The 23,894-nt window shown below is 35.0% G+C and overlaps 1 protein-coding gene across 50 annotated transcripts in view; it reads left to right on the forward strand.

Annotated features, from left to right (window-relative positions):
• LOC102695388 (protein tyrosine phosphatase receptor type D) overlaps nt 1-23,894 on the forward strand; it is a 650,800-nt gene that overhangs the window by 615,032 nt on the left and 11,874 nt on the right. For 26 of the 50 annotated variants that reach the window (XM_069192246.1, XM_069192280.1, XM_069192297.1 and 23 more), the window contains 5 exons: nt 4,401-4,524; nt 9,524-9,699; nt 13,078-13,197; nt 13,790-13,944; nt 23,151-23,436. In XM_069192246.1, the coding sequence (XP_069048347.1) occupies nt 4,401-4,524; nt 9,524-9,699; nt 13,078-13,197; nt 13,790-13,944; nt 23,151-23,436 (861 nt within the window). Of the gene's footprint in view, nt 1-4,400; nt 4,525-9,523; nt 9,700-11,255; nt 11,280-13,077; nt 13,198-13,789; nt 13,945-23,150; nt 23,437-23,894 lie in introns of all 50 variants that reach the window. The other 24 variants (XM_069192221.1, XM_015345576.2, XM_069192240.1 and 21 more) reach the window with 1 other exon arrangement.

Genomic DNA, 23,894 nt, shown 5'->3' on the forward strand with positions numbered 1-23,894 from the left:
TCATGTAGTAAATTAAATTGGTTTAAGATTATCTTTGTCTTGTTAATTGCCTTCTTTTACCCCAGTGTACAATAGTTTTGTAAAAAAAAATAGGTTTAATAAATCAGATAGCACAAAGAAGATAAAAATCTAAATTTACTCAACTTTCACACTCTGAAATGAAAGTGCAGTCGCATGTTATGTTTGTATTCGCATGTGTACTACATTAGCAGGAGCTGTAGACAAACAGATGAAAACTGCCTCTGACAGGAATTGTGCAGTGCAGCACAGCTTCTGAGTAAATGAAAAGAGAGGCCATTTCAGAACTGGCTTATTTAGCTAAATGTTGTTCTAATGGATTCTGTAGTTTGGCTGAAACATCTGCTCACTGGGTGCCCTGCATGAAAAGATGAATTTTCTCCTATACTGGAAGACTTTCTTGCATGTAAGGTTGTGGTGGCAGTGAGATGGAATTGGAAAATGGCATTATAGGGAAAGCAGGAAGTGGAGGCAATGAGTTAGGCAAAATTCACATGCAAAATTTCAAACTAAAAATGGTTTTGTGTAGTGTGCAATGCATAAATTTTGAGTTTGTGGAACAAATGTGTGCTGTTAGAATCTCTTTCGAAATAGTTGGCTTTCAGGCACATACTGTACATTTTTTTTAAAATCTTTCTCAGAAAACAATGGACATTAAATATTGTGTAGTAAACAGGGTAGGAAGATGCATCAATAGGAAGAAAAGAGTCAATAGGCAGTTTTCCAGAACCTAAAAGTTTCATCAGTTGCTGTCCCTTCCATCTGTTGCCATAGGAGAAAATTTGGCAATAGACCTATGGCTTCTGCAGATGAAGACTGTACATAACCTTCTCTTGAATGTTGTGCAGAAAATCAAAAGATTCACAAATAAGATACATAGAAGAAAAAAAATCAAAGCATAGACTTTTGCCTGATTTACACATTTCATCTGGAGACGTGAATTTTAGTCTGCACTTGTCAGACAAAGGGAAATGTAAAACGATACTATAATTCAGTTTAAGCACATCATAATTACATGCAATTTAAATAACAGTAGTCTCTAGAGGGTATGTTTGGCCTTGTCTGAAATTTCAGAGATCTCTAAAAATAAACATCGGTTGGAAAGTAGTAAGACAATTCGTCGGTTTATTTGCAATCCTTTCAATAGACCCGTGTTATGACAAATTAGTGAATTTATTTTTATACATTGTCATTGCATTGCATAAAATATTCATGAAAATGTACCACTAATGCCTGAACTACTTTTATAAAAGTTATAGCGGTATTTAAAAGACCAGTGGGGATATTTGTTATATTACATTTTAAGCACATGTTTTTAGTTTAGACCAGAACGCAATATATTTATTTAATATTATTACATGAAACTCTCACCATATATATGGGAAACAACATTAGTTTGTTGGTGCTGCCCAGCAACTTAAATTATATCCATGGAAAGAGCGAAGAAACTCGTGTCACGATTTGATCAAGCCACGCTTAATTTGTGGTCTCCAAATGTTTGGTTCAGAAGGGCACGTTTCAAACCTTTCAGTGTGGATTCATACTGAGATTCACTAATCTCAAACTGAAGAAATTTGTAAATGGACAGCGTTTTTCAAATTAGAGTGGTTTAACAAATAACCCAGGTCAAGGAGCAGCCAGTTGTTGGGAATGAATTTGTTATTGAAATGTATTTAATAAATCAGCCTAAGGGAATTTGTAAGTAATTGTGGTGAGATAACCAGAGACACATGGTTCTATGATTCCAAAAGTAAAGCACATTGAAGCATATTCCAAACCCATAATTATGTATTGTAAGTCATTCGGAATTGCATGCTCTCTCTGTATGGGCTCACATGTGAGTTCTTTTAAGTGCCATAGCTTTAGAGTTATACGGATATTGGTAAACCTAATTTGGATGTTTTTTGTACTCTTTAATTATTGTGCAGTGACTGGAGTTAATGAGTTTTTTTTCAATAGTGTTATCCATAAGCCATTAATTTTCACACTCATAAAAAGTCCGCCATTTAAAAAATTAAGCCCTACTGTGTGTTCTGTCTCACAGCCCAGTTTAGGTATCCCTTTGCCATATTTGAAACTACTGCTTTGCAAGAATGAATTGTAGAAAGTGCATATTCTTATTGTGATTCATTTGTTCAGTTCAATGTAGAAATGCATTACAGTTGTGGTCTATAATTCTAGTTTCCTAGCACTGAGTTTAAAGTACATGGATCAGTAAGTTTCTACAATAAGTGTCCATTATGTATTTAATTACATATGAAATGATGCATAATCTCCTGTGGAATTAGTATGAAATCAATGTATGCATACTGTATGTTATTCATATTTCTTTTTCACAAAGATGCATGAACAGCCATGTATATTATGGCAGTACTGTTGAATCTATGTCAACATGTTTTATAGTAGAATGTATTTCTGAGGCTACTGAGATGTTAAACCCATGGACCCTCGTTCAAGGACTTGTTTTGGGGGTTCCCAAAGCAGCAGGGTAAAATAGTTTAGACTCAGTTGGTGTGGACTGAATTGGCCAGAATGTTTGTCCTACATCAGCAACCCCTGTGACTTGCCAGCTCCATCACTCCTCCAGACAATACAAGTTGCACTACTGGCACAGTGGGGCTCACAGTGTAAAAGATTACTCTGACAGCACATGTTTCGAGTTGAAGGATATCTGATTTCGACACAGGATGTGAGATGAGTTAAAGATCAGAGATTCCAAACTATTCGTAACAATAGTGATACAAAATGTGGAAAAAAGGCTGCATAAATTGTGCCCAAAATTTGAGGTGCTTTTGGGTCCTTTGCGATTAAATACACCATAGAACTGTACAAATGCAAGGATTATTATTCATTTTTTGTTTTCATGTGCATCTGTGAACTTTTTTTTCCAATCACTTAATTCAAATGACAAAGCAGAAAACAGTAGAAAATCAGCAAGTTCATTCTGATTTTATGTTTTTATTATTATTTATTTGCATTATACATGTTGATGTATTCACAGCGGCCAACAAACTGAACAACAACTAAAAACACAGCAGTGCAAAAGAAAAGTGGTATAAACCTAATGACAAAGTATTATTGCTCAAGACAGTGCCCTCTGCTGCTTCAGCCTCAAACTTGCTGCTTTGCCATTTGTTTCTGCTTTTCTTCTTGGTAAAAAACATAATCATGTTCCTGACTTCAGCCAAGGTCAAAAGCATTTCCTTCCGTAGAGTAACTGTGAGTTGTGAGGGATTAATTGTGAATTTACCAAGATTCTAGGGGCACTGGTTTACCTTCTTGAAGTTAAAGTAAACGTTTGTAAGAAAAAAAGCCTCCTTCAGGAATTTGTGGAACCAGAAACTGTAGCCTATTAACAGATTGCCTACAGTCTTCCTACAGGGAATGCAGAGGAAAATATATATTTGCCACTGAAAATGTGTTTTACCTGCTACATAGAGAGACTGCTCATTCCTGTGACACATTTTCCTGGGCTGTGCACTGATACAAATCAGTTTAATGATTAAAAATAGATGATATTATAAGATGACATGTTCTTAGATTATTTCTTGTTGTAAATGGTGAACATGTTTGTGTGTGTTTAAAATAATTTAGCCTACAGTATATGATAAATGTTATCAGGAGCATACCTCAGAGCAAAAGTACTATTAGTATTGTACTCTGAATATTTTGTATTAATTATTGGACCTTGCTCCATAATATAAACTGCTTTTCTTAAAAGCCGTTTTGTAGACATCACAATTTTCAGCAAAGTATATATTTTTGGAAAAACAGTTGCAGTCTTATGTATAGGTAACTCTCATGACCTGGTGTAAGATAAAGTGCCAGATGGATGGTAAAGGTAACTTTAAAGAGGAGACTTATTTTATTAAAGGTCATTCAGAATACAAAGACCCACAGAATAGTTCTGATTGTACTCTCTAAAAGTCAGTATCACTTTTCTTTCAAGCTAAATCTGTGACTTTAATTTTTTTTATTTTAGTGCACTGTATATTAGATATTATTTGGTTGGTTTGTTTGCTGCCTTTGACTTGGAATATGTATGTTGGTAAAAGCTGCAAAAACTTGTAGGAGCAACAAGGGTCTTAATTTAACTACTGTACATTGCATATGATTAACATGTATCATTCTAAAAGAACACGGGTACATTTGAATAGGTTAAATAGCAACAAAGACTTAGTATTGGAAAATGGATTTCCATTGCATTCTGTGAAACATTTTTAACAAAACCTTAAATTATCCTCGTCAGATTAAGTTTTGCTGTGTGTTTCTGAAACATTTAACATGAAGTTTTATAAATAATGGGCAGGTGGAAATTTTAGATAGAGTCTGGTAATTGAAAGAGGTATTTAGTTCTAAAATCTACTTTTTTTTTCTTACAGTCCATTGATCCTGGGCAGCAGTTCACATGGGAGCATTCCAACCTGGAAGTTAACAAACCAAAGAATAGATATGCAAATGTGATTGCATATGACCATTCACGTGTCCTGCTTTCTGCCATAGAAGGTGAGTATCTCATGCAGTGCCATTCTTCAGACAGTTTACAGTTACCTTTAGTTTACAGTCTTGCTCATAGCTGGTTTCAAAACATAAACTAACATTGTTCTCAGGAAACCAGTTGTGATGTTTTTACAGTCAGGCTGTAAGCAGGTAAACTTGTTTACAATCAGCTCTAATGGTTCTAATGGGAATAAAACTGCAGAACAGAATGAAGTGATGCAACTTGCTTTTGGATGCCCCTCTGTTAGAAATTAAAGCTGGACTATCCCAGATGTATAAGACTCTGAGAACTGAAGTGGTAGATTTGATCTATTATGAAATCTACTTTTGGTTTTTTTTCATGCCATTTCATGGTTTTGTGATGAATGAACAAAGCTTGAAAGAACCAATTTTCTACAAGAGTTAGAAGTAGGGTACTGTGCAACATTTTCTCATCCATGGATGTGTTTTGCATTCTACATAAGTATTCTGCATGTCTTTTTTACCACTCTCCCGCACTGGCAAGAGGCTGTTAATGACAAATTCATAACATCTCACAATGAATTCCTCATTGGGTATGTTCAAGATCTGAGCCATGCATATTCCAATTATAAGTCATACTTTCATTTCTAGCGTGCAAGACTTTGTATTTCCCGATACAAAATTTGGTTTGTCACATGAAACAGCTGCAATAGACAAGACACATCTGCTTCTTGTCAAAAATGGCAAGGCTCGACTTGACGTTTAATTTGATATGCGATAATTTTTCTGAGACTTCATTATCTGCAGCTCTGTCTAACATTAGAAGATTACTTCCTCAACATGCATAGCTGCAGGTAGTGAAAAATGAACAGTGTTTTTAAAAAGAAAACAGTTTCCTGATGAGTCATCGAACCACGCCACTACGACTTTTTGAATAGACGTGATCTCCGAGGTAGAAGTATCTATTGTAGCTCTGTCTAAAGAGGGAGGTTAAAAGAGATTCCAGTCAAAATCCAATCCTTCCTTTTCACATTGCTTCCTAATTTCCTCCAAAAACTCCAAACTCTCAAAACTCCCAAAAGGTATGTTCCCCAGTCCCCAAATACTGGAGTAATGGTACCACTTTAAACCTTTTCAGAGAATTGTTTACATTAGCCAGTAAAATTGTAGGGGTTTGTTTTTCCCCTTAGTTTAAAAGCAAATTATACCACTTATTAACAAAAGAAATGTTTGTTTCTCCAGTCAATTTGTAAATCTCAGTTTCATCTACTCATTGCATTATGTATTTTTAGACTTAAAAGTATTAGTCTTGTAATTCAAGTGTGTAACAGCTGTGTTTGTTTCACAGTTACCATAGTAATACATTTTCAAAATGGGCTCTTCAAATAGTCAGAAGTAGCTAATTTTCTTAGTTTTAATACTCATTTAAAATCTGATGCTCTAGATTCAGACTAGCATGTAAACAAGAAAAATACCATTTTGAATATTACAATTTATTAGCTATTTTGCAATAGATAATGCAAATATTAACAGATAATTATGTTGTAATTACAGTAGATAATTATGATATATAATTATTTAATGTATATTGTAGTTATACTGCAATGTGATGTTAAGTGCAACACATTATAAAGTTCTAACAGTTGTTTACAAATATCCAGTGTGGTCTATCTTAAATAATATGTCATGTACAACTACATCACATGGTAGAAAATCCTATCTGCTCTGTTTTTACAGTAACACATTTTTTATGGATAAAATGCACAATCGAAACATTTTTTTAGCTCTCTGGCATTAGTCCCATAATGAGCCATTTAACTTTGTAATAGAATATTGCCCCAACATAAATCTGCTCATGCCAGATAACTCAAATGAAAGGATGCAAGCAAGAACTAAAATGGAATTCTAGCACAGTGCGGGTAGAAAGAAACTGTAAAATGGATGTAAATGACAAGTAACAATAGCAGCTAAATAAAGATGTGGGTCCTTTTGCACAGCCTCTTCCCTAAAAGAAAAGACAGTTGAACATTGATGGATTCCACTAAGGCAACACAAACACAGCAGAATGGTGAAGTTACTACTTTTTGAGAGAAGGGAGGGCTTTTCCAGAGATTGGGGACTTTTCAGTTTGATATAACAAAGCAGTTGGCTACTGGGAGTTGGTGTTTACATTTAAACTGTTTGATAGAATTTGTTGCCAAAGGGCTTGTCTGTATAACTAGTTTATAAAGCTGCCATTGGGAATAAGTTATGGTCTCTGCTTCCTGCTTCAAATACTTTATTTCGCTGTTGTACTAAAGTGTTTCCCTGCTTCTTCTGTTAGCTTTGTAGAGTACCAGTTTTGCTTTTGCCAATACACTTCCATCTCTCTGGAGAAGCTTTCAGTGTCACTGGCCTTGTACAGAAAACAAGACATTGTTGTTGTTGTTTGCATTTGCATGATGCCTTTATGAATATTAACTTGCAGTCTTGCTTTTTTTTAAATTTCCTATGTTCTGTTCTGTTTTCCATCATTGGAAAAGCCTTATCAGATCAGGCAGCTCTACGTACACAGTGCATTGAGTAGCTGAATACTATTTGAAAGTACTGTATTTGAAATCCTGAAAAGCAATCTAGTGGATTTCTTCAAAATCCACAGTGAAACAAGACTGCATTTAACACTAACAACAGGAAGCACTTCTCTACACTAAAGGCTTGTGGGGAATAAGCTGCTCAGCCATAATGTCAAGGCTGATACGCTGACTTCTTTCAAGCAACAGCTGGATGAGATCAGTTTAATTGGTTACTTGCTACAAAATGAGCTAGATGAAGAGAGATGAGAGTTGGGTGTTCTCCTCTCATTTCTAACCTTTCTTATGCTCAAAATACCCAGGAATGCCAGATTATGCTTACTGATACGGAGCGCACAATTTACAGTACATGTTCCTCACTGTTTCAAATGTGTCACAGGAACATTACATCCACCAATTGCCCATAACTAGTCAAAGAACTGTGGGAGTCTCTTAGGCTCCTCAGATGGAGAGGATCCTCAGATCAGTTAGCAACCAGTAACCAAGTGGGCTAACTAGTCCAAATGACATCCTCTTGGTTGTAGCATTTCCTATTATGATTGTACTGGAGAACTTAAACCATATGAATGGAGTTTTGATTTAGCTGCCATGCATTGCAGAACAGCTACACTGCATCAGATGCTTCAACTTGGTAAAAAGTAAAACAGGCAAATCCTGACTGACATTTTGGAAAGCTGATCAAGCCTTCTTTTGCCAATGCAGTAGTACAATAAAAAAATGATTTTTGCATAGCCTTTTTTGCATAGAGCTATAGCCTCTTTTTGTTTTTAGGAATTACACAAATATAGTGGTTTTGTGAATCATTATTATTATTATTGCTTTCCTCTTTCTGTTGTTTCTAGCAGTGTTCCCTTTCTTCTACATACTCTATATAGTGAATGTGCAATTGAATAATGTTCTCCATAAAAATCTATTTATCTATCTCTTAAAACAGCTTTTCCAAACGTTCCAGATCTTTTCTTATATCTGTATAGTTTTGACTATACCTAGAGAGTTAAATGCTAGATATATTAAAAGATACAAAGAACATTTAAATTGCTATACCTTCTTATCCTGTATGACAGGAGATTACCGTGTAGAAAACAGGGAGGGAGCAGCAGTTTTAAATCCTGAAAATAATCAATGTCCAGGAAACAACACCTTAGTATTCATGACATAGTAATATTTCATTTTTCTTTCATCCGGAAGCTTAGTTGTCTTTATCTGCTCCCATCGTAGAGAAATGACTGGCATGTGGCCAGGCTTAGTTTACAGCAAAACAGTGAATTTTGAAAGAACACACGGTTTGGTCTTTTCACTGAATAAGTTACCTGCAAAAAGGCAAAGTTAAAGCACAGGCGCCGGTAAGACGTGAGTCCCATGCAGATGAGACTTATCTTCACAGACCATGTGTGAGTGCTGTTCACAGCTGCCAGTCCTGCAGCATTGACTCTGCTGTCAGCCAGGCTTCTCCCTAGATTGAAAAAGACTTGCTGCTTTTATTTGAAAAGAGTGAGAAAAATGGAGGGGGGGGCATACATTTTGCTCTAGAATGTTTTCCGCAATTTAGGAATGCAGATGCAGTTTGATTTTAAAATCATTAATACAAGAATCAGGAGTAAACTTAACCCTTTTAGAGATATTACCTCAGGTACCTCTATTACATGCTGGGATTTTATAGCAAGGCTGTGAAGGAAGGAAACGGCAGAAAACATCTTTAAATGAAGCTTTCTTTGAAGCTCTAAAGGACATATTTGTTGGTTGTTATGCAGGCCGTTTAAATGTGATGTTGGATTTTAACTCTAAACTGGTTTTAGCTTGGAATGATGACAGATACAATCTATGGCTCTTTTATTTTCTAAACTTTGATGAAATGCCTTCAGAGCTCCAGTGTTACAAGCACCAACTGGTATTGAAAGTGTCTTTCACTGTTTTTGCCCATTTGACATTTTTAACTTTGATTATTTATAATGTCAAATTATTTTGCAAATGACACACATATTTTTATTTCTTCAGTATATGTTTACAGTATGTATATGATGCAAGGCATAGCCGTGATCACCAGTTAATATTCTGGTGGGATTTAAGTGACCAAAGTGAGTGAAAAGAGCTTATTAGACCTTTATCTTACCTCCTTGCAGCTTTCTTCAAGCAGGGACACTAGCGTGATTGAAGTACTTGCCCATAGCACATGCTTCAAATGACAGTCATCTCTGTGTCACTGTCTTGTGACTTCAGAGATACTGAGCATTGTGGAGCAAGAAAAAAAATGTCTCAGGAAGATGGACAGCTACAAATTAAACCTTGGGGCAGAGGCAGTGATGGCCTTAGGAAAGTGTGAAAAACATACCAACAGCTGATCTAAAATATCAGACACTTTCTGTGCAACCGTTTTTTGCATGTTTTTTTTAATCAACTTCAAACCCATTTTGGGCACCAGATTGCAATATATGTGTGTAATCCTCTTTCAAATGTTAATTTTCCTTTTCTTTCAGGTATCCCTGGAAGTGACTATATCAATGCCAACTATATTGATGGCTACAGGAAACAGAATGCTTATATTGCCACCCAGGGTTCACTCCCAGAAACCTTTGGTGATTTCTGGAGGATGATCTGGGAACAACGCAGTGCAAATATTGTCATGATGACTAAGCTGGAGGAGAGATCTAGAGTAAGTACATAATCATTTCTTACTTCATGTGACATTTGTGTTATCTTGCTAAGCAAAAGAAAAGATTAAGGAAAGAATTAATGAGTCTATTGACTACCAGATTTTTGGATGTAGTATTTCAAATTCTTTCCTGTTACAGCTACTATCTTTGATTCATTTAGCAGCCATGACCACCCATCCAATCCACTAAGCCAGCGACACAGCTTTAAAGTCAGATTACATCTGGAACATACAGTACAAGATGCTTAAAATGTATGCATTTGAAATGTCAAACAATCAGGAGGAATAAGCAACAAAGCAACAGTGCTTTTTTCATGTTTTAACTATAAATTACATGTACTTATGTATACATATTCTGTTCTTTTTTGATGGAATATCTAATGGCAATAATAATTAATTCATCATTCCTGACTTCTCGCCCTGAAAGACAATTAAACAATGTTTTTGATGGGTTTTTTTGTAAAGCCCGCATTATTTATGACATCTCACAAATAACATTACATTCAGTATTAGGAATTTTAGTAAAATTAGTCATTTTCTTTTGCACAAATCAAAAGAAGACTTTTTTCTTCCTATCAAACAGTAATTGTTGGGATAATATTTTTGTAAAACCATTTTTATTATAGAACCCTCTATACTTCATATAAAGTTTTGCCCTTCTTTGATATTATTTGTTTTCACAAATTCAAAGTGTGTATATATTTCGCTTACTGAAATCGCCAGAACAACTGGAAATATATTTATGAAGTACAGTTGGTCACAACATTCTAGATTTCTACAAAGCACATCTTATTAAACTGTGATTAGATTAGACTGTTGTAAATATTTGTACGTTAGCTATTCATATAGATTGTGTTTACTTTAATATGAAAGCATTGCGTCTCTTAATAGGCTTTACTCAGGTACTATTTGTGTTCCAGTGTTTAGAATCACATTTTTTTAACCAATGAGTGCTCTTTTCCCCTTATAATTATGGTTTATCCAACAATTGTAGAATGGGGACCAAATAATAATTGTGGAAGGGGGGTCCACTGTTTTGGACCTGAAAATAAAATCCTAGTACCTCCTAACACAACCAACATTAAAATGATTACAACTTCTGTTCACAAAAAGTGTGTAGTCCTTTAGTTATTGGCAGATTGAAAATACGTATTGCAGTATGTTATAGTTAAAATTCTAAGGATAATTAATTTTGTTGGTTTTATTAACATTAGCAGTTAGGGTAACATTTACATATTCCAAAAACAAGAGGTATAAACAATGAAGAAATCGAGAGAGAAGAGGCCTTTTTTAATGAGATTTCTCTTTAACAACACAAGGAATGAATTATGTGAAAGCCTAATTACCGTTTGAATTGATATTCTTATATTCATTCAGGTATTCTTTGAATATTTAGTCTGAATAATGGTGAATTTTAGTTTTTGAAGTTGGTTTATTAAACCTTCAAAAGGTACTTCTTCAATGCAGGTTTCTGCTTTAACATTTTAACAAACTACTTTTTTAACTGCCATCATTTTTTTTGTTGTGTTTCGTTTTGTTTTATATTTTTTCTTCAGATGCCTTCTTATTTCTTCTCCAAGGCAAGACATTTCTCATTTTGTGCCATTGGGTGTCATTCACTCAATCATCTGTCACTTTTTTCGAGTTTCCTCTTTGTCGTGTCGTTGTTTAATTTAGTAGCATGGCTTTGTTTTTATCCAACACTGCTGTGTGCAAGCTGTAAATGTTGCACCTATAATACTGATACTAAACTGCTATTACACAAAACTGTCGTCGGCACTTGGCACTGTCACACGCTGCAAGGCTTTTCTCCATTCGAACATGCTTAAAAAGAAAAAATAAATTGGCATATGCAAATGCTATAGCATATTTTATTTTTGCTGTTATGCACAGTCTTGATGAGAAATGTACAACGACGTCACAGAAATAAAGTGCATGATTTCCACAATAATTCAGTTTGTCACCTGGCATTTCAGAGGTCTTAATTTTAATTAAAAAGAAGTTTTGTAAAGTGGAGAAGAAAATCAGTGGACCCAGTTAATAGTTTCTGATGCAGCTAGGTTAGATAGCATCATTACACCTAAAAGAGAGAAATCCCCCTTTGTTGTTTTTTTCCTTAACTCCTAATGTTATCATTCTGATTGTATGACCACACAGGTATACTTGAGCACAAGCTGCATGCCTTTGAAAATTGCTTCCTGATGTGTATTTTTTAGATTACAAATAATTCAAAGCATTTTTCTAAAACTTTTTTTTTTACTTTGCAGATTTGTTCTTGTATGTTTGTATGAAAATAAAATAATCAATTAAAAAAAATCTGTAAACTGTTTAGCTATGATGTTCGCAAAATAAAAATATTATTAGATCAGTTATTTCTTTTATAATTCTAATTATTTCTGGTATATACTAACAAACAGAAACAAGTTCTGTGCCCAAATTACAGTATTCATTTGCTAGTGGTAGCATGTTATATGATAGTATACTGTTTTTAGAAATTGTGTATGAAGCTGACAGTTGTCATGTTATTTCCAGTGTTTTAAGTGTTTCTTAAAACGTTAAAAGACATTACATCCTTAGGGCTCAACAACTGTGGTAGTTCTTGCCATTGTTTTGCAATAGTTTTTTGTAATCTAAATGGCCTAGATAAAGACTCTGCATTGTTTATGTGTCTGACTAGCTCAACATTTATCTTAAATAGTTATCTTTGTGAGACTCTTCAGTTAATTGTGATCTATGTTGTCTAACCTAAGTAAACATTTTTATTAAGCTAATTTTGCGATGCGGAGGTCATTTTTAATTGTTTGTCTTTGCATAATCTGTTTTTGGATTAAAGATGTATCTTAATGAGAGTAACGTATGGCTTTTTAGACAGTTTATTGTGTAAAAGTCTATTATTTACTTAAACTATTAATTTTGTTTCCACTTGGCAGTGAAACAATAATACTGTAATGGAACAGAGTTTTATTGGTTGTTCACTGGGCAACGAAACTGTATAATCATAATAAACTAGTGTCTATAATGTGATTGGAAAACTGCAGTAAAGATTGTAATTATAGACTCTGTCAGGTTTATAAATACTGCTGTCTGAATCAGTGGAATGTTTTAAGTTGTTGTTTTTTTATTTGAAACTGTAGAAATCAGCAGAATGAGAAGTTGCTGGCATCCCAATACCCTTTATTTATTAGATTTACATTCACCATGGCTGTAGTTTCCCTTTTGACAGATATGCAGTTGGTTATGTAAGTCATTTGACAGATTTTTATAAGCCTCAGATGCAGATTTAAAGATTAAGAACTGAGCTCTCGAAATGTTATATATAATCTACAGTTTTTACTATGTAATGCACTTTCTGTATTTTAATACAATCTTTTGTTGCAGGTTAAATGCGATCAGTACTGGCCCACAAGAGGTACTGAGACCTATGGTCTCATACAGGTGACATTATTAGATACAGTGGAGCTAGCAACTTACTGCGTTAGAACATTTGCACTTTACAAGGTAAGTGTGTAGTAGAAGATACTGCTACTGTCTGATGATAAGATCAAAACTCCTCATCACCCTGAATTTCAATCTATCTCATTACCGGAATGCTACATTTAGCCACTTTCCAAAGTTAATTTAATTTAGTGACTAGCATGCTGATGACTATTAAGAAATTAGTTTAGTACTGAGTCATCCCATATGGGTCCTTCACCTGTTCATCAGATTGCCAATGTCGTTTTTGTTTTTCTTTAAGTCATTTAAAGTTGTTTCTTTTCCTCATTACCTCTCAGTTGTCTTGAAAGGCTGGCAATTTACGTGAATTTGTGAGGATTGTAATCCCATCAGCCTCTTCTAGTTGGGTTTGGGAACTGACGTTACAAACATCTGAGTTGTCAAACTATGAATACACGAAGTTTAACGAAGCCGAAAGTTTTTCTTTCCTCATTTTTGTCTGGAAATCCTAACTTACGTCCTTGAAAGTGAGGTCATTAAAAAAAAAAAGCTTAGCTCGCGGTCAATCAGTTTTCCTGCTTGCATGGGAAGCAGATGTTAGCTGCTGTAAATGTTGGCGTGGTGGCATGGAATGAGTGTGCACTTGCCGTCACAGAATGGCTCCAGTGAGAAGAGGGAGGTGAGGCAGTTCCAGTTCACAGCCTGGCCTGACCATGGCGTTCCTGAACATCCCACGCCTTTCCTTGCCTTTTTACGCCGTGTCAAAGCCTGTAACCCACCAGATGCAGGGCCAATGGTTGTGCATTGCAGGTAAGAGCATTTATAGTTCGTTCTGTGCAGCTGTGAAAAAGCTCATTGTGGGTCGTACCTCTCCAAAGTATATTGTACATGAACGGCATTATAAAAACTGGTTTTCAGGCTCCATAAATTATTCCTTTTCACTTTACTATTTATATCACAATTTAACCCTATTTTAACCTCAGGAAATGAATCTCATATTTAGGTGACCAAGTGTTAAAGTGGTTTAAGTAAGTTGATTTTTAGGAGGAGGTTTTGGTTAAATCCCTGGCTTTCACATTCTCTGTGCCTTTCCCTAAGTTGTTTGACCCTCTTGTTTTCTGGTCCTCCCAATGTGACAAAAAAAAAAGCATTTTGCATAACCCATATGTATGCTAGCTAATCTAAAGTAAATATGAACGTATATTAGTCCCAGTATTTGAAGCGTTTAGTTTTGAAGATGTACACTTATTTTTTTTGTACTAAAGATTTAGTACAAAATGCATCAAAAAAGCATTTTGATATCAGACAGAATACGGTATAGTAGGTTACTCTCTCTTCAGGTTACCATATAACCTTAAGTTGTCTGGAATAGAGAATGGGGTAGATAAACTTTCTGAGGTAGAAATCAACAAAAGAGACTAAAACGAATTGGTACAAAATATGAAATGGACAGGAAAATGTATCCACTAGAGAATTGTTGCATCTTTGTGATGAAGATGGACAATATATGAATGGATTTATTTTCTCAGGATATCCCCAGGCTGAATACAAACACAGTTTGTTTTATACAAATTGCATCCACATAGTTAGAATTCCTACATGTGTGGCAGATAGAGAAACTGAAAACAATGACAGAGGAAGCTGTCACTGTAATCCACAGAATGGCACCAGTTCTGCTAGAAAGTGAAGCAGTTTTACGGGGCAAAGGCAAATAAACCTGCTTGAGAAACTGTGGAAAAGGGATTACTGAGGAATTAAATTACCACATGCAGAACTTAATTAGACCTACTAGCAGAATCAGTTTAAATTGAAAATCCTGATTTTGGCATGCAGAATGCTGGAATTAATGTCATACTGCAGATGGGAGTTTTAATTCCTTCCCCCAGATCAGATAAGCTTCACAGTGGTTTAAAATCAGTTGAAAAGAAATCCCTTCATCTATAGTCTTTCAAAGTTACTGTTCTGAAGGATATTTATGCCCATGCTATCAGAAATGTTATGTACTCTTTGAATAAAGTGAAAATTGAGTGATTTTTACTTCGTAGAGCTTTGTCAAACAGTTTCTAAAAGTGCTAAGGCACAGTCTAACCACAATATGTGAAGGAAAACATTTTGGAACTATAAATTGACTTCAGCATGTAAATCACTGGGAAACGTGCTGGGCAACCAGTTGGTTGAAATTTGGATTTAAAAGAAATGAGAAAAGCAGAAAACAGGTCCTTTACTGCATAATTTTGCACTGCAAAATTGTTTTGGTAAATGCTGTATAAATTAATAATGAAATTCTAACATTAATTTCTGACAGTTTTCTGAGACTGTATATTGTCATAACATGAATTCTCAGTCTACATAGCCCTGTTAATTCATGCAGTCTGTCCTCCATTAGTTTATGTGGTTTACTAATGTGTTTAGCAGATAGTATGTGTTAAAACATATTATTCTTATTATTATTACTACTATTATTTTATTATTATTAAGCTTTCAAAGCAGGATTGTTGTGTTTGTGGTGTGATTTAGTATACTGTTTTACAAACAGGTCCTGGGATCTGTTCTGATTGTTAAAGGTACTTTTCAAGGATAGCACAATCTTTCCTCTAATATAAATAAAATGATAAGAAGCTAGGTTTTGTCCAGTTACTCTAATTTGTCTCTTTATGTCTGTCCTTTTTTTGCCCGTGATAGATCAGTGCCGTGAAAATGTCTGTGAATCCCTTAATTTGGTCTGTATTCTCATTAAATTGACACCTTAAACTTAATCATATATTCACAATAGTCTTAATGAATAACAATACGTCACTTACCAGTATAACACAAAAAAATTCAATACGTTTGGATTATTAGTAATTATTAGATTACAGTAATGACCGAACACTTAATAAACAGTAAATTCTCCATGGGAATATGTTTGTGAACCTTTGGATTCAGTAACTCATGGTGCTTCCTTGGCAGTAATCAGTTGAACTACAGCAGATGTTTCCAGTAAATGGTTATCAGCCTTTTTTAATTTTGGGTCAACCATCCTTACAGAACTGCTTTAAGTCTGTGATATTTCTAGATTCCATTGTTTCAGGTCCTTCCATAAGATATTAGTGGTGTTTAGGTCCAGATTGTGACTTGGCCAAAACAGGAAATTCCGTCTTCTTCAGTCATCGTGTTGTAGATCTGCTTGTATGTTTAGAATCATTGTCTTGCTGTATGACCCACTTTTAGCTCAGCTTCAGCTCGTTAGGGTGGCCTGACATTCTCCTGCAGAATGTGCTGAAAGAACACCAATTTTTGGGTTGCATCAATGATGGGAAGCTGTCCAGGTTTTGAGGCAGCAAAGCCAACCCACACCACGATACATCCACCACCAAACTTGCCAGTCAGGATGAGGTTCTTCTGTTGGAGGGCATTGCTTGGTTTTTTCCACAAAACACATTGCTTTATTCATTTGTTGGCTGGTCGTTGTGGCCAAAGAGTTAAATGTTTTACTCAGCTGTCCAGAGAACATTACACCACTACCTGTCACCAGGCTTCTTTGTACCAAGCCTTTACAACGCGGCACTTGTGATGAGGCACACAAATGTATCATTTTTTATGTTTGTCATTTATTTTGGGGTGAGAAAGGTAACTTGCAATAATGACAGTCTGATCTTAAGCATGCGCAGTATGGAAAAACTAAAACATTCATTTGAAGCATGTCATCAACAAATCACCTTTTGAACTGTAGTTTATATCTTTTTCTTATTTCCAGAAAAAAAAAAGTTGTTCTCGTTGGTATTTCTGTGAGATATCATGTGTAATCAATATGTCAAGTGACACCCTAGAGTAAATTTTACTGGATGTTAAGAGAGCAAAGAAAGACTTAAATTGAGCCTTCCACCATTGTCTGTCACGCATAATGAAAACAAAAGTCAGAACAAGGGCTGTTGTTAAATGGTTGGCTGAAAATGCACACCAGCAATAAAGCCTTCTCGTGTAAATTCAGATAATAATAATTAATAATAGCTTCAAGCCAGCCCCTTCTGTGTTCAGCTTAGGTAGTTTTAATTTTTCTTCTTTGTTCCTAGCTGGAAAGCCTTGTTCTATTATTTGTACCACATATAACACTTTTAGGTAATTACCGGACATGGTCCTTTAAGTGCTGTGTTAAGAGTGTTATGCCCACTATGTTTAAGGGTCCAAAGCCTAAACAATTAAATGAAACACAGTTAATAAAAATAACTTTGGCATAGTCTCACCAATATCATAAGGTATCTATGAGACTTAAAAACCGCAGCTTTTTTTCTAAGAAAAATAAATGAAATAACATGCACTGACAAAATTATTAATCATTCACTATTTACTTTCTTATTAAAACTTTAAGAGGCCGAAAAGTCACAGCATGGAGCTTTTATCATTATCATTATTGTGCTGTTATTATTTTTTTTTACTTTAAAATCATGCAAGAATCTCTTTAGCCATCTGTTTTATTCTGAGCGCTGAGTTATTATTTTGCTGGTTGTTTTGTTGTATTAATTTGGCTATTTGTCACATTGTTCTTGGGGAAAAAAAAAGTGCTTACAGCTGAGTCTAGTATGAAAAAAGTAATTAAGTTACCTACTAGTCAACAGCTGTCTGTGATGAGTTCTGAATTGGAATTACTTTGGAGGAATGGAATTTAGCCATCTGCAGGAAATAAGAACATATTTTTATGACCTTACAGCAAAAAGTCAGAGTAGGGAATACTGAATTTCCCGAGCAGAACATGACAGGAGGGTTTGAGTTTCTAAAATAGGTTTCCACACTATTCAAGAATGGAAAGTATTGACTGATATATGATTCTTAGTTTGTTTTGAATTATGCTGTGTTACCTCAGATGCACATTTGAGGTTAAAAAGTAATTGGTTGTAAGACTAAGGCAACAATGTGATAAGCTGTGTGATTCTCATCATGAAATCTTTGCCTAATGATACCATTTTCAGATGAGTCAAGCAACTTGTCATTTCTTTCATGTCAAAACATCAGCTTGCCTCCTCGTTTATCTTGGTGCTTTAATCCTCATCTGCTACAAACATTTTAATTTCTTCTTTTCCTGCTTGCCTTATAGAAGACATTTGGAATTAATACAAGCATGTCCCCTTCTAAATACATTTAGTAGGTTTATTATTCCAGTAGAAGTTCTCACAGCTTTTACAGCTTATAGTCAATGTTATCATTGAACAGTTTCAGTTCTTAAAATTTTATTTTTTGGTTTATTTAAATTATTTACAAAACAAGACAGTCTTTTCAATAGCTATAGCTAACATATGTCCTTGTAGCTGGATAGAAAGCTATGGTTTAAAATGTGTATTTCAAAATCACTGAAGGGATTTGATGTTTGAAAGAGTATGTGTAAAATACTTTACATTACTATGACGGGTTACCTTAGTTTATAACACTTTAAGGATCTGCCTTTTCAGGAGTCCAGTTTTATAGTCTTACATATAATGTAAATGTGCCTGAAACATTACAAACTAAATCATGCACCATATTGAAGAAGCTTAACAAACTTGTTTGAAAGGCTATTTGGAAAATCAAACATTTAGCCAAATGTACTATTCATAAGTTACAGCTACTTAGTGAGAAGCTGCTGCTACAAACTTGATTTAACCTGAAGATTCTGACAACATTTAAGGAAATGTGCCTAGTGAGCCTGTTGTGTGTTTTTGATTCTACAGTTTTCTCCAGTCCAAACTGTTTTTGTAACTTTACTGTTAATCTTGAGACTAGCTTAAAATATACTTTAACAAATTTAATTTTATACACATTTACAGACACATGCTTGCAAACACTGTAAATAATAATAGAACAAGCAAGATTCTGCACCTCAGAATGTTTTAATTGTGTATTATGGCCTTGATAATTTATCATAAATACAGAAATGCTATTGCTAAGATTTATAGAAATTGTTAGATCTTTTTATTCTAAAACAATCTCTTTAAGGACCAGAAAAAAATAAATCCCTATAATACATAATTTGAAAGCAGTCTTATTTAATCTTGCCTGTCAGAAAAAGTGTTAAAATCTGTACAAAAGTGCTTGTAACTCCTTTATCATTCTAACAGCTGTGAAAGTATATGAAAACAATATACAGTGCAGCTATTTTTACATCTCATAATAATAAAGGAATTTACTGGTACCTGATGCTGAAATATAATAATGGATAAAAATTGGAAACAGCTGCTGTTAAAAGAGAATGTTGGTTATTTAGCTGCAGCCCTACCTGTACTGTTGTTCAAAGTCATGGAAAGGACTATTTCAGAAATATGTGTAACAAGATTACAACTAGACTTTTATCAATGAACCAATGATGCATGAAACTTTCGCAATTACAGCATTTTAATCTGCCAGGATCACTGAAGTATCAAGCTGAAGTCCACACTAAAACAGTAACAAATTAATCAGCTGGTGCCAATCTTTAAACGTAACCATATGACGATTTGTTGCACAAAATGACTCCCGTATGTATCTTAATTTTATTCTTGCACGCTTACATCACATCATGGGACATTAACCAAATTTCAGCTCAGGGGAGCAACTCAGTCATGATTTTATAAATTAAAAACAAATGTTGTGACTGAAGGAAGAATAATGCTGAGAGGCAAGATAGCACCTACTAGGCATGTTTGCTTAATGGATTGAATAACCCATTTGCTTTTAAGCACCAACCTAAGGACTCTCTCTAAGATGAGGCTAAGACTTGGCATTGAATTGGCTTATAAGGGATGTACAGTGTTTTTGTATGCTGAATGTTTCTTCTGTGCAGCAAGTCTTAAAGCCAGTTATATTCTACTGTCTTTTTAATCAGCTCTTCTAATGACAGAAAACAGGACCATAATACATTTAAATTATTTGACAAAGGTCAAGTAAGGCAAGCTGCCAGGACATCTACAATAAACCTTTATTCTGTCAAACCACATTTGAAAGCCAATAACATAAAAAAAACTCAAACTGCTTTGTATTCTTTTCGCCTTGGAAAGAAATCTGGTTACTTAAAAAAGATTACTCTTACCAAAAAGTATATATTCTGAAATATAAGATTAGAACTAATGTTTATATGACGTTTAACAGTCTTACGATAAGTCATCATAATCGGAAATACAGAAAATGAATTTCGGCCCTCTTATTTGTAAGAAGTACCAAACTCTTTATTAGTAGACATCTGGGTGAATCTTGAGCTTAACTGTATTTTTTTTTATATATTTAATTCCCTTGGAAAAACCATTTCCAGATTTTTTTTTTTGGATGCAGATGCAAATCCAATGTTTTGCACACACATTGAACAATACTAGATACTTAAATTATGAAAAACACTAAAAAAGGTTCTAAACTCTAGATACTCTTGCTTTCTGTACCACTTTAAACAACTCTGATGAATATTAATGTCTCTCAAAGGGTACATTAAACACATCAATAAGACAAACTTTAAACATTAATAACAGTGTTGTCTGTTATCTGCTTCTAAAAGTTGTTTATGGGTTTGTGCTCATGGTGGTACATTGCATACATATACTTTTTATTAAATAATATAACTAATTAGTAATAGTAACTAATTAACAAATATGACAAAGTAAATTTTGTAAGGTAGTGACTACTGTACATTTCCTAGTGCTCCTAGGGCTAAACTGTGGGTAAAAGACTTAATATTGCACCAAAAACAGATGTATTCCCTCCTTAATATCTAAGTAGTATCCTCTTCTAGACCTACATCTAGGTATATTCCTGTTTGCTAGAGAAAGCTTTTTTTTCTTTTTCTTGTTTTGTAATGCCTTGCTTTCTGTACCACTTTAAACAACTCTGATGAATATTAATGTCTCTCAAAGGGTACATTAAACACATCAATAAGACAAACTTTAAACATTAATAACAGTGTTGTCTGTTATCTGCTTCTAAAAGTTTGTGTATTTTGTTTAGCAAGCAATAATCTGCGCGGATAAAAAAGTAAACCTCCGACTGAGCTGAAAGTCTTCTCTGTGAACATGAAATATTACACTTGAGTACCCTAAACTTCAAAAGATGCTCGTCACTTAATAGTGCAACAAAGTTTTTATCGAGAAAATGACAATACTTTTTGGACAAGTTTCATTAACATCTCATTCAACAGGGATGAGTAGGTAAATTATTTGCTGAATAATGGTTGTGATTATCAGGCTTGATGAAAAGATGTGTATTGTGAAAGTCACAGTCTAATAGCACATAGCCATGGCTGGAACCAATACAAACTGTACATCTGCAATACATGCTTTGCACCTGTTTGCAGATGCTGTCTTGTGTCCTGTGGGATATAGCCCCATTCCTCTCATAGAATCCAAGCAAGCGTGTACCTGTTCACTGGTCTGTGAGTCCTAGATACCACTTGTCATCACAGCTCAGCCGACAAATGTTCAGTAGGACTCAAGTGTGGCAAGTAGGACATCTGTAGTATAACTGTCACATTCCTATCTCACAAGAAAGCTTTTGTTACACAGGCAGCATACAAATGTGTGTTTTCCTGCTGGAATGGAGCAGGTGAGGTCTCAGGATTTGATCAGTGTAGTTCTGTGCAGTCAGGTTGCCATCAATCACTACAAGTGGAATTCTAAAGCTACTTGACACTTCAGCCAAGACCACTGCACTCTGGTGAAATGGTCTGTTGTACACCATAATGAGCATATCATTGTGCACCACACTTGTTGACATCCGGGGGGTCTTCAAAAAACCTTGATTGTTCTCTAAAGAGGACATGACTGGCAAGTCCATCTAAAGATCCATCATACTGTTGGAACATAGGTTTTGATCCCTAAACAAAGGGGACATATTAGTTTCTTTCATCTTCATTTTGGAGTTCATCTTCTTTTTCCACCAAATTTGACATTCAGCAGGTTATTGCACCTCAACACCTGTACCCAATCAGCTCTTTTACTAATGAAGTGATTTAGTATTCTTGCAACAAAGTAAATCAAGTTTATTATAGTCAATCATGATTCATTAATTAAATGGAATGATGCTATAAACATGTAATCAATTTCCATATACACGTGTATAAACAGTGATGTTTATTTTGATTCTCAGTATTCTTGCATAATTGTTATTTACACAAAACCCTTCATTTCCATTAATATGATCCACCATTCTCGACTGTGACTAATAGTATCCATTTGATGCTATAATAAACCATATCTCCAGGGATACCAGATACCAGGGATTACATCACACATTTATTTATTTAACTGGATATAATATCATTGTATATAACTCGTCCAATACCAGCAGTGCTGCTGAGAGTTTCTCGACCAAGAACGAGAACCATTTTGTCATGAATGAGTAATTGCTGTTCAATTAAAGTATTATTGATGCATTACAGCTAAAAGTACTCGTCTGTGGTTGATTTTCGAAGTCACATATTATATATACAATATACACAATATATGGATATAGAACAGCTCTTTCCCCCTTAATGATATACAACAGTGGTGCACAACTTCAGTCAAGATTTGGAGAAATTAATTAGTTTAATCAACTAATTAAGAGTTACTACAGAGAGAAAACGGAAAGCACTATGGCCCTTGATGACTGGAATTATGCTCCCCTGATATGGAGCTTTAGCATAGAAGCACTTCATATATAATAATGCTAAAGCCTGAATATTCAATTCCATTACAGCCCGCTGTGCCAGCTAAGCTTCCTCTGGAGATTCTGAAAAGTTCTCATCCTCAGCACATACAGTGAACCATTATTTCTTTCCCTGTATGAATTGACTTGCTGCATGTTGGGAAAGCATTATTTGAGCCTTTAATGCTCCTGCAGTCTGGTGTTACGAATATATACAGTATATGACTTTTTATCTCCTTTAGATAACAAATAAGACTTGAAGCTTCAGCAGACCTGTAGAAATTTACGTAGCATGCTTCACAGGGAGAAGACAGACCCCGTGGACTGTTTTATTGTCTGCATTGAAGACTCACAATGACATTTAAGCGCTTCAGTTCACACTGGTTTGATTGGTTTCGATTATTTATGTGTTATTTTTTCAGCGCTGGCGTTGGCAGGACCGGGTGCTTCATTGTAATAGATGCCATGTTGGAGAGGATAAAACACGAGAAGACTGTAGATATTTATGGCCACGTTACTCTGATGAGATCCCAGAGGAATTACATGGTTCAAACAGAGGACCAATATATCTTTATCCATGATGCACTGCTGGAGGCAGTGACTTGCGGAACTACTGAAGTGCCAGCCAGAAACCTGTATGCATACATTCAGAAGCTAACACAGATAGAAGCAGGGGAGAATGTCACTGGAATGGAACTGGAATTTAAGGTAAGCAACAACAGGGGATTTGCAAAAAAATGACACTTATTGCGTATTTATTAAGTAGCATTTTTCCATGTTTAATCCAGCTTATAGTATAGATAGCATTTTTACATGTATCGTCTTGTATGTAGAAGACTGAGCCATTGTTCCTGTGTAATGTTAGATTAGCCATTTAACTGAACCTCGATTTAGAAGTGTTACCCTGGTGTCCTGGCCAAATTTCCCCCTGGCCTCTACCCATCATGGCCCCCTAATAATGAATTGGCTTCATTACTCTGCTCTTCTCCCCACTGAGAGCTGGTGTGTGGGGAGCGTACTGGTGCACTTTGGCTACTATCGCATCAACCAGGTGGGGGCTATGCACTGGTGGTGGTGGAGGGGAGTCCCCATTGCCTGTATAGTGCATTGAGTAGCGTGTCCAAAAAAGCACTATATAAGTGTAAGGATATTATTAGTAATGAAAC

This window comes from Lepisosteus oculatus, chromosome 1, assembly GCF_040954835.1.
Source record: "Lepisosteus oculatus isolate fLepOcu1 chromosome 1, fLepOcu1.hap2, whole genome shotgun sequence".
NCBI lineage: Eukaryota > Metazoa > Chordata > Actinopteri > Semionotiformes > Lepisosteidae > Lepisosteus > Lepisosteus oculatus.